We start from the raw sequence: 12,273 nt of genomic DNA, 5'->3' as shown, positions 1-12,273 counted from the left end.
TCCTAACGCATTATCATAACAATTGTAAGTGTTATTTTTAGTATTTCCACATCACTGGGGGACACGACCTTTTTGACAGCACACCACTTGTAAAATATTGTCATCCTTATGTTGAATGAAAAATATGTGTACTCTATGTTCAGACATGATGACAATAAAAAGTAATAAAAAAAATTAAAACATTTCAATAATTAATTGAATACATTACAGTAGATTAACTAAGAGGCGTTAAAATTAAAATTTTTGTGCAGTTTTTTTGTGAGAGAAATTACCTGACTCCTTGTCAAGATGTTTGTAACACATTCAAATTAATGTACACTCAACTATTGGATTATTCAGATTCAAGCAGAACAATTCAATTCATGTTCAGGTTAATCAAAACGACATTTTGATGATTACGGCCGTAGTTTGCAGCAGTGTCGAAACTGGACTGCACTGTATTTAGAAGTGTTCCCAAAGAGGACCAAACTAATATCCAAGCTGTTAGTGAGCTGCATTAGATCACATTTCAAATTTTCTGTACTCATGGAAGTGGCTGGTGAGTGTCTTTATGCAAAGTATAATGTTTGTCTCACTATGAGATGATTTTCTGACTTCTGGGATATCTAGCATGCTGCTGTGTTCAGCCTGGCCTGTCACCTGTCAATCAACTGTCAATCAGCTGTCAGTTCATATCTCACTCTACTGAGGGAGAATAAACATTGGACATTTTCTATTTCTAATAGTATTTAGAACCTTTTAACCAAGTTAGGCGATATAACTGTGTTTCGTATGTCACCACTCTTGCGGGAAATCTGTTTTAACAAACTAACCACATCAAGGAATATTCTAGCACACACACACACACACATGTCCACAGACACACACACACACACACACACACACACACACACACACACACACACGCACATCCATATTACCTGGGGGGTCTGAGCTCCCCTCTACAGGCCTTCACCCCACATGCTCATTTCAATTAATCACCCAACAAAACAGATGTCAGGAACAAAGGAACCATCCTCAGGCCTGTGGGGTAAAGATGGGGAGGGGGGGGGGAGAGGAGGAAGGGTGTTAGGAGGAGAGCAGAGGAAAGGAAGGAAGGAAGGAGAAGGAGGCGTCAAAGTATTTAGGTGAGGCTACAAAAACCCAACTTCACTAAGAGATGGAGTCCAGCCATGACGTTGCTAATGCAATAAAAAACAAATACAAAATAAAAAACCTTACCTTTTTTTTCTTTGTAGTTGTCATTTTTTGCTGTTGTTGTTGTTGTTGTTGTTGTTTTTATGCTATTTCTTTCTTCTGTACTGTGCCAAAAAAAAAAGACCAGTTAAATTGGGATGTGTTTGCTGTAACTGTACAATACAAGATAAAAACTGTAGAGGAAGGAGTAGGGGGGAAAAAAGAAGAAGAAGAAGAAGTCACGATGTAAGAGGAGGGAGAGACAGCGATTGAAGAGAGTGAGAAAACAACAAAGCCCTGGAGATGAAAGATGGTCTACAAAAACAATGGATGGAAAAATAATGCTCCACCGCGCGTGCAGAAATAGAGCAAAGATTGAAAACCTGCCAAGATAAAGACAAACCCTCGCTTTTTGAACTGTCACTTCAGCGCGATACTGTCAGAAAACAAATGGCAAGCTTGACAGGTTTTCATCCGCTTTGAAAAGAGACAGAATCATATTTTATTCACAAATGCATATTTTATTAGCAAAGATCGTAACCTGTTGTTAAGCAGTGAATACTCGAATCTGCCGCTGAATTATTGACATCTACATAATGTGCAGACGGGGAGGGAGAGGGGTTGAAAGAGAGGCAGAAATAGGAGGGGGGGAAAAGGGAGGGAGGGTTGAGAGAATAAGAGAGGGGAGAGCTGCTGGATTACATGTTGTATTCAAACCCGTGTAGAACCACACACACACACACACACACATCCTGATGCCTGATCATTACAGGGAGAGCTCATCAATCTGCCAACATTATTACTCCACTCTCTCCATCTGCCTGTGGAGCGTGGACACTGAGAGTTACAGCCTGCATCAATAACAGGCAGATAACAGGTCGGTCTTCAGTCTTCAAGCACAGCCTTAAATCACATCGGGCCTGCAGGCGAGCAAATGAAGAGAGGAGGAGGAGAAGGGGCGGAGGGGGGGGGGGGGGAGCTGAGTGCTTATGAGGCACATTACTACAAAAAAAAACAACACAGGGCTGACAAAATACACACAAGTTGAAAAGAGATGTATTGGAAAAAACAAGAATGCATCATGTGTGTGTGTGCGTGTGTGTGTGCGTGTGTGTGTGTCTGTGTGTGTGTGTGTGTTTGTGTGTGTGTGTGAGTTTGTGTGTGTGTGTGATCTTGTGTGTGTATGTGTGTGATCTTAAAGGTCACATATCCTCCTCCTCTTCCGTTTAAATAAAGTCCCAGAGCTCCTCAAAACATGTGTGTGAAGTTTCTTGTTCTAAATCCACTCTGATCCTGTATCTGATCATGTCTATAAACCCCTCTATTTCAGCCCTGCTCAGAACAGGCTGTTTCTGTCTCTGTACCTTTAAATATGTAAATGAGCTGTGTCTGACCACGCCCCCTCTCTGGAAGGGCTCGGGTGTACTCGGTGCTTTCTCGCTCCATGTCCTATTGTTTACGGTGAGAAGGCAGACTCAGAGGTTCAGAACAAACACCTAGCTGTGGGAGTGTCACCCACCTGGGGGAGGGGCTACTGCCCTTTGTGATGTCATGAAGGGAACATCTCCAAACAGCCTGTTTGAGCACACATTTTCTGAAAAGTGTAGCAGGCAGAAGACAGAGAGGATGGACTTTTCTCATCATTGGGGGATTTGTAGTGAAGACGGAAAGATGAAGAGTAGTTTAAGTTTAAAGTGCGGAGGGAAAAAAGCAAAGGACAGAACTATTTAAGAAAAACATTTGTTCAACATTACAAAAATAACGACAGCAGAACAGACTGAGACGGGTCAGGATCAGGTTAGGGTTAGGGTAGAGCTACTAATGCCTTACTACCCTTCGAGAACATTACGGTCCCAGAATGCAGGCCTACTAGTGGTACCAACAGTCTGTAAGTGTACTATGGGAGGTAAAGCCTTCAGTTATCAGGCTCCTCTCCTCTGGAATCGTCTTCCAGCCGGAATCAAGGAGGCAGACACAGTCTGTATTTTTAAGAATAGACTTAAAACTTTCCTTTATGATAAATCTTATAGTTAGTGCTGGTGTAGACCAGCTCCTAGTTATGCTGCTATAGGCTTAGACTACCGGGGGAACTGGCACCTTGAGCTCCTCTCTCTCTCTCTCTCTCTCTCTCTCTCTCTCTCTCTCTCTCTCTCTCTCTCTCTCTCTCTCTCTCTCTCTCTGTGCATATACAGTACATCATGTTACTGTATGTATCTATCTGTAAATCTCTTCCTGCATCTTATCCCATCTCTCCCCTATCCCCTTCCAAGCCCGACGCATTCTAGGCCTGTGAAGGTTGTTTCGTCATGAGCCGGGGATCCAGCCGAAGATTTCTGCTTTTTAACAAGGCAGTTTTTTTCTTACCACTGTAACTTTTGCTGCTTTGTTAAAGTGTTCATGATAGATACACCGGATATTTGTAACATAACAATGAGTAAGGTCTTTTACCTGCTTTTTGTAATATAACAATGAGTAAGGTCTTTTACCTGTTTTTTGTAACATAACAATGAGTAAGGTCTTTTACCTGTTTTTTGTAACATAACAATGAGTAAGGTCTTTTACCTGCTTTTTGTAAAGTGTCTCGAGATAACACTTCTTATGAGTTGACGCTATACAAATAAAAATTGATTGATTGATTGATTCAGCGCACGCTCTGAGACATGTGCAGAGGAGTCAACATCTCCTCGAAGATCGCTCCCTTCTCATTCGAGCCGCGCAGGTTCGCCTCCTGCAGGTCGCATCCTGATAAATCACAGTTCTGGGGAAAACAGACGACACCTGAATGCATCACAGACTGTTTCTCTTTCTTTGTTCCTTTTTCAGAGAACATGAGTTATTAATTTCTGTCAGGACCTAAAGACAATTTCAACCACAATCTTAAAAAGTGGATCTGGAGGAAATGACCAACCCTGCCTTTAAATAACGACTTAATGCAGCACGTCAAATAAACCTTAAAGGTGGAGTCAGTAGCATCACGTTCTATAATTTAATCTTTGACCACATCAAGTCAAACTTTCCTTCAGGACGTTTTCTTCTTCCTGTCCAACCTGACGGACGAGTCGGAGACGACACTGATGGACTTGATCTGAAACCTTCAGACGTCACAGCTTTAGACTGGAGTTAAAGAAACACTTGATTGAATCAGAATAACTTTATAATTACTGACAGAGACAAACTCCTCCTCTCAGGAGAGACACTCCTCCATGATGACATTTACAAGATCAATAAAACTCAACAGTAGATAAAAAGAGGGATTCAGATCAAGTGTAGAAACTTTATTGATGATTACAGGTGGCACAGGAAAAATGTAATTAGACCTGAATTATATATTTAAAAAAAATTGTTGACCTTCTGAAGTTGTGTTGTTTATATATATACAGTAATGTTTAAAAAATTATAAAAAACAGACATTGAATAACAGTCAGAGCAAATATTAAAGGTGTGATTTAAATGATTGTGAGGTTAGCATTAAAGTGTCCGACTAGAGGCTGACTCTTGGGACAGCTGTGCAGATGGGAAATGGAAAAAGGAAGATTTAGTCCAAGAGTCACTGTGCGTTCCCCCTGCCATAACTGTGAGGTGTTGTACAGACGTATGGCCAGAGGGACAAAAGAGTTCTTCAGTCTGTCTGTGGAACACTCAACACACTCCTCTGCCTGCTGAAGGTGCTGTACAGAGAGTGGGGGGTGTTGTCCATGAAAACAAGATTAAAGATGGAACTACGATTTAGTAAGAAGAGTGAAACGTGATGAGCTGAAGTTATTATTCTACTGTGGAGTGATTTCAGATCACCGTGTGCAGATTATATTCCATGCAGGGTAATAACTCGAGCACACAGAGATACAGATGATGATGCCTTCAGGGACTCCTCAGAGTTCAAGTGAAAAAGTCTGAAATCAGACGCTCACAGACGACAGTTAACCAGTTAACACGCTGAGCAGATTATATTTAAAGAGACTCCAACAAACCGACCAATCAGGATCGAGATTTTACCTGTTGTTGAATTATACTCAAAGTTATAATGAACAAAATCACCATGACAACGCAGTCAAAACAATTATAAAAGAATCAGAGACGAAGAATTAGATCACTATCATCATCATCACCATCTTCATAATCATCATCATTAATATCATCATCATCATCATCATCAACATCATCAATATCATCTTCATCATCATCATTATCTTCATCATCATCATCATCATCTTCATCATCATCATTATCTTCATCATCATCATCATCATCTTCATCATCATCATCACCATCATCATCATCATCATCATCATCATCTTCATCATCATCTTCATCATGTATTAGATCTTCTCTGGTAAAATCTTCAGTGGGAGATTAAATCGAGTGTAAATGTATGGAAACATCCTCTTAGTAAAAGTGTGTGTGTGTATGTGTGTGAAGGTGTGTATGTGTGTGTGTAGGTGTGTGTTAGTATCAGGATCAGAGAACGACAGCTCTCCTCTGTTACAGTCCAGATTCACTCTGATCCTCTGAAGCTTCTTCTTCACTGAGAGAACAGTTTCTGGATGTGATGAGGAGCATGCTCTGTATTTACCATCATAGAACCGTATTGACCATAATCCAGACCGTATGACTCCCTTCCTCTCTACAGACTCTGCTAACACTCCCAGTGACCAGAGTGTACTGTCTCCAACCTGGACGTCCCAGCTGTGAGTCCCTGAGTTAAAGCCCTCAGAGCCCAGGACAGAGCCGTAAGAATCAAATCTCTCTGGATTATCAGGAAGCTGCTGTCTCTCTCCTCCTCTCACACAGGTCAGATCTTCAGACAGGATGAGTTCTGGATCAGCAGTGTTTGGGTCCAGAATGACCGGACTGTACGAGACCATGTCCTTCATCTTGTTCCAGATGTTGAAGCTCAGGTTACCCAGGTGTTTGGCCTGGTCTATCAGAGCTCCTGAGGGCAGCTGTGGATCCTCCAGCAGGGGGCGCTGCTGGACTCTTTCCACTGCAGCCTTGTAGTTTTTCAGGAATGAGACGTCTTCAGCTCTCAGCTCGTCCTCTGTGTCTCTGACTGTGTGTGAAAGAGCTGCTATCTCTGTGCTCAGAGCCTCCATCTCCTCCTTCATCCTCTGACTCTTCTGCTCCTCTTCCTCCCTCAGTACACACAGCCTGGCCTCCTCTTCCTTTTCTAGAAACTGGTGAAGCTTCTTAAACTGCTCCTTAATCTGCCTCTCTGTGTGTCGGGCCTGGACCTGAATGTGTTCTGCTGTTCGATTCAACTTCACTTTAACTTCTTTAAAAACATTTAACTTCTTCTTTACCGACTCCAGAGTTTCCTGAAGTTTCTTCTTCTGTTGTCGAGCAGCTTCATCGATGGGTCTGATTGTGTGTTTGCTGTGAGTTTCTGAATCTCTGCAGACGAGACACACCGGCTCCTGATGGTCCAGACAGAAGAGTTTGAGTTTCTCAGAGTGCAGACTGCAGAGATCCTCTGAAGCTCTCTGATCTCTCTCCTGCAGAAAACTCTCACTCAGGTTCTTTAAAGCAAAGGCAGGAGGTAATATTCCCTTTGGATGTCTCCTCTTACAGAGTGGACACTCCTGGTTCCCCTTCTCCTTCCAGCAGTCCTTCACACACACCCTACAGAAGCTGTGGCAGCAGGACAGCATCACTGGATCTTTAAAGATGTCGAGGCAGATCGGACAGGTCAGATCTTTCTCAAACTTGGATGCCATTTTATCTCAGAGTCAAAACATGCAGCAGAAAAAACAAGAAGCCACTCCTCGTCCCTGAGAGTTTGTCTCACCTCGATTGTTTTTCTTTGAAACTCTCGTTCAGTTTGTGGATTCAGCAGCAGGTTGAAGTGTTTGTATTCCCAGTATCCCAGTATAACAAGTACTCCCAGTATTCCCTCCTCCTCCTCCTGTCCTCTCTCAGTGGAAGTCGTGCTGGTTTGTTTCTGCAGGTCGGTCCGTCTGTCAGTGTGTGTGTCTCTTCAGGGTGAGGCAGAACAACAGCCTGTTTCCTGGTTTGTCTCAGGACAAACTGGCAAACAGGACTGTCTTGGTGAGACAGGTGAGGGGGCGGAGCTTCTTCAGAGCAGGAACACAGAAAACAGTCTGAGAAGAACATACTCACTGATTATTTGAATGTCACGTAAGAGTTTTTACACAGAGCAACATGGACTCAGTTGTTCAGGAGGAAACTGTGGAGGGTTAAAAACTGAAGCCACAGACAAACAATAACATCTTCTTTGTTCTGAATGAAAATCCCCTTCATTAGTCTTCATTGACTCGTCATACCAGAGATACGTTACCAGCCTGATGACGTGGTGACGTATCGTTAACTTGCTTTTAGTTAAAGGGAAAATGTGCAGATTGTTAACCAGCTGTGTTTCACTATCGTAGAGATATTAAATGTAAATGAACAATGTTTCACTCCCTTGGTGTTAACTGAGAGGAAAGCTTCCTGCTCATGTACGGGTAGATGCCTTTCAAACTACAACCTGTATTTCTGCATTTTTTCTGTGGCTGCTCAGGGAGAGGCACCTTTAGAGAGGGGCGGAGCCAGAGTCAAGACATCACATGTGATCAGCTGGCGATGACGTACGTGAGAGGAGCACATCAGAGAGCGGTGTTACTGTGGAGGAAAACCATTTTAATACTGTGATGTTGAAGTCCAACTTAAACCAGACAGAATACAAAGCAGAGGAATTACTGCGTGCAGAGGAGCAGAGGGTGGAGCTACACCAGCCGGTGTTATGGTTTAAAGAGTGACCGTGTTAACTGGTGACTTTCTGGTCAATGAAAGTCAATAATGTAAAATGAAGAGGAATGATCTATCTATAGGAGACTAAACCGGCAGACATGATGGTGATGAACGCTGGTCAGTTTGTAAACACAACATCCAAACATGGCCCCTCCTCCTGGGCTCATCTCCCCCAGAAGCCCCACCCACTCACTGCAGGATGTAGTGTGTATGTTTACTGCTTGTAGCTACACTGCAAGCTAACGCAGGCTAGCACAAGCTAACCGCCGGTGTTTGTCACCTTCCTGTCCAGCAGGAAGCAGACCAACTCCACGTCCGTCATATTTGTTAGTTTAAAAAAAAAGACCCACGTACATGTGGCCTTAATGAACCTCACAGGAGATTCCCCGCTGGCTTAATGTCAATGTTACACATATTACAACTGTTTGATTAATTTACAGGGAACACCAATGTCTGTGTGTGTGTGTGTGTGTGTGTGTGTGTGTGTGTGTGTGTGTGTGTGTGTGTGTGTGTGTGTGTGTGTGTGTGTGATGAAATTCAAACTGATTTCCTGATGTAGTTTCTGCTCGTTCTGGTCTGTTGTTTGTTCTCTGGGTGAAACTTTAATTCTGCTCTCTTGGCCAGGACTCCCTCATTAAAGCGATCTTAAAGGTAACATATCCTCCTCTTCTTCAGTGTAAATAAGTCTCAGAGATCCTTAAAAAATGGTTATGAAGTTCCTTGTTCTAAATCCTCTGGAAGTGCTCGGGTGTACTCGGGCTTTCTCGCTCCATGTCCTATTGTTTACGGTGAGAAGGCAGACTCAGAGGACAGAACAAACACCTAGCTGTGGGAGTGTCACCCACCTGGGGGAGGGTCTACTGCCCTTTGTGATGTCATTTCGGAGGTGATGTCATTTCGGAACGAAAAAAGCGAAGGACAGAACTGTTTAAGAAAAACATTTATTCAACATTACAAAAATAAAGACAAGCAGAAGAGACTGAGACGGGTCAGGATCAGGTTAGGGTTAGGGTAGAGCTACTAATGCCGTACTACCCTTCGAGAACATTACGGTCCCAGAGTGCAGTCCTACTAGTGGTACCTACAGTCTCTAAGTGTACTATGGGAGGTAAAGCCTTCAGTTATCGGGCTCCTCTCCTCTCCTCTGGAATCGTCTTCCAGCCGGGGTCCAGGAGGCAGACACAGTCTGTATTTTTTAAGAATAGACTTAAAACTTTCCTTTTTGATAAATCTTATAGCTAGGGCTGGCGCTGGTGTAGACCAGCTCATAGTTATGCTGCTATAGGCTTAGACTACCGGGGGAACTGGCACCTTGAGCTCCTCTCTCTCTCTCTCTCTCTCTCTCTCTCTCTCTCTCTCTCTCCCTCTCTCTCTCTCTGTGCATATACAGTACATCATATTACTGCATGTATCTATCTGTAAATCTCAGTCACTAATATTGGGGTTGTATCAAGTCAACTTTGGTTATATTCTTTAATAATTATATTTAATCATTAATAATATAAATAACATCTCTAAGGAGAGGTGTGTCAGACTGGCAACAGTTTCTTGCAGTGCTGCGTCATCTGATCCAAAAGGAGCCTCAGCTCCCGGCTCACCTAGGGTTTATTACTGTTAAGAAAGCCGCTAAGCTAAACAAAGCTAGATCAACACCAGAGCAAATCTTATCTAGGTTTCCCAACTGATCACTGCAGTCTATCCTGGAAGCTAGGAGAGGGGATTCACACCTCAAGCCCTCAAAGGAATGGAGGAACTCACACCTCTCAGACAGCTGGCTATGCAACAATGATGAGGTTACACTCTCAACTGGAAAAATAGCTAAATTGTTGTCTCAAACAACAAAGAGCACACAAGAATTAAAACTACTCAACTCACCAATACACAACAACACAACTAAACACAACTTGATGTCTGCTTTGCTTAAAATGAGAATGTTCACAACAAATAAATTTCTTTGGAAGAATTACTTCAGGATAAAACTCTGGATTAAAGCAACAAACTAGTTCATTAAGAAAATCGCCCTGGCTGCATCATTATGTTCAACAACATACAACACAAACTAAGCCACAGCTTACTGTCTGTTTTGAATAAACAACAAGAAAGAAAAGTAAATCTTCAAAAAAAAGACAAGTTTTTCCTCAAGAAAAATCTCTTTTAGGATTAAAAATTCGGATTATTGTGCATTTACAGGGCAATAAAGCTGGTTTATTGAATGCCTCACACGGGGCACCATTTGTTGGGGTTGTATCAAGTCAACTTTGGTTATATTCTTTAATAATTATATTTAATTATTAATAATATAAATAACAATATCATTAAACTATGTTTAATCTCGTTTGGGGCACCACCCTGTAATCAGGGAAATATAACCAAAATATCACTCAAATCAGTCTCAAATTAGTTACTTAATAATAATATTGTTAATAATTAATAACTATATTTAATAAATTGAAGGCGTGAAATCCGTACACAAAGCCTTCGCACCCAGCCTATATCACAATGTAAATACACCAGTAATCACAAAAAACTGCTCTCTTAAAATTATAACAGAATGTATTTAAACAAAGCAACATCAATCCAAAATCAATGAACTTAATTAAAGAAAAAACTATCATAAACTACTCTAAGCAACAAACATTATCAAGCAAAACTTGTGAATGAGGTGTAAATGTGTGTGTGTGTGTGTGTGTAGATGAGAGAGAGAGAGAGAGAGAAAACAAGATGGTGGAGAGAGACAATGCCCCATGTGGCTTCGTCACATGGTGACAAAATGGTGGACAACATAGGAAGCCGTGCGGTTACCTTTTGAAATAGTTTGAGTTCAGTAACTGTTACTTAAACACCAGAAAGCCAGTGGCCGGATTTTGATTCAATGGTGGGTACACTGGTCTTTCTGATTGTGAAAGCCGTTGACTGAAGGTAAACTAGCATAGCATTACATACATAGACAAACACAGCGGTTCATCACAATAAAACAAATGCAGTAGCTTACAACAGATAATAAACAGAATGTGACGTGTCGTCAACAATGATGAATAATTATCAGTGGTTATAAAGGAAACAACTATTTCTGAAACTGTTTCTGCCCAGACCAAAGCTCTTACTTGGGGTAACTCCTGGTGATCGTTGCAAAGTTGGTTAGATCGTCACTCTGTTGAATGTTAAATCAACAGATTCAGGCAGGTTTCCTTCGTGGCAGATGTAGGAGGAGGGTAGCGGGATTCAGATCTTCGACCAGAGCGCTGCTCTGTAGGGTCTTCTGGTTGCAGGAGCTGAGTTCTTTATGTGTCCTTGTGGATCCAGGGATCAGTGGGCTTCCTTCAGCGCTCCTGTCCAGTGCGTTCAATGACGTCTTATGAAAAATCAAAGGGAAGAAACTCTTGTTTTTGCTCGAACCTGATAGCATCTGATTGCGCCCAAAACTCCTAAAAATAAGCCGTGGAAGTAGTCAGCAACCTCAGCTCTGGAGTGTAAGCTATGTAAGCCAAGATGAGGAAAGGGTTTGTCTCGAACGCTGGAGTCCATCTTGTTGGAGAGGATATCCTCTTTGGGTCAGCAGACCACACTTGAAGAGAAGGAAGCAATGCCTGGCGATTGCTTTTAAAGACTGGAGCTGCCTGTGGGTTTACCTCAGGCCTCCTCCAATGAGGATAGAGAATTCAGACACCCCCCCACCCCCCCTCTTTTCACACCTATTTGTTAGTTTCTGTTGGGGGTTTTTTCCTTTGTTTAGTATCCTCCAAAATAACTCTAGTCAGGCTTGAGAACTGTGATACAGGCCCGAGTTCTTTGTCCCACACACATGGCTGAGGCCCAACACTAACCACCTACTTTCCTGGGAGCTCTCTTGAGATTGTTGGTTGACAGCTTGTCTGAACAACACCCCCCACCCCCCCACCCCCTTGCTCCCTATCCCTCTTCCTACATCTTATCCCATCTCTCCCCCTGTCCCCTTCCAAGCCCGGCGCAGTCTAGGCCTATGAAGGCTGTTTCGTCATGAGCCAGGGATCCGGCCGAAGATTTCTGCTTTTTAATAAGGCAGTTTTTTTCTTTCCACTGTAACTTTTGCTGCTTTGCGTTGTGTGTTCATGATGGATAGGCCGGATCTTTGTAATATAACAATGAGTAAGGTCTTTTACCTGCTTTTTGTAACATAACAATGAGTAAGGTCTTTTACCTGCTTTTTGTAAAATAACAATGAGTAAGGTATTTTACCTGCTTTTTGTAACATAACAATAAGTAAGGTCTTTTATCTGCTTTTTGTAACATAATAATGAGTAAAGTCTTTTCCTTGCTTTTTGTAAAGTGTCTCGAGATAACACTTCTTATGAGTTGATGCTATACAAATAAAAA

At 42.2% G+C, this 12,273-nt stretch overlaps 1 protein-coding gene across 1 annotated transcript; it reads right to left on the bottom strand.

Moving 5' to 3' along the window:
* Nucleotides 1-4,436: 4,436 nt before the first annotated feature.
* Nucleotides 4,437-7,273, bottom strand: LOC109999930 (E3 ubiquitin-protein ligase TRIM35-like). Its single transcript, XM_029281435.2, has one exon. The coding sequence runs from the start codon at nt 6,885-6,887 to the stop codon at nt 5,493-5,495; it is 1,395 nt and encodes a 464-aa protein (XP_029137268.1). The 5' UTR covers nt 6,888-7,273; the 3' UTR covers nt 4,437-5,492.
* Between the last annotated feature and the right edge of the window lie 5,000 nt (nt 7,274-12,273).

This window comes from Labrus bergylta, chromosome 7 (assembly GCF_963930695.1).
Source record: "Labrus bergylta chromosome 7, fLabBer1.1, whole genome shotgun sequence".
NCBI lineage: Eukaryota > Metazoa > Chordata > Actinopteri > Labriformes > Labridae > Labrus > Labrus bergylta.
Note: the sequence above shows the minus strand (reverse complement) of the source record. Positions and strands in the feature narration are given on the sequence as shown.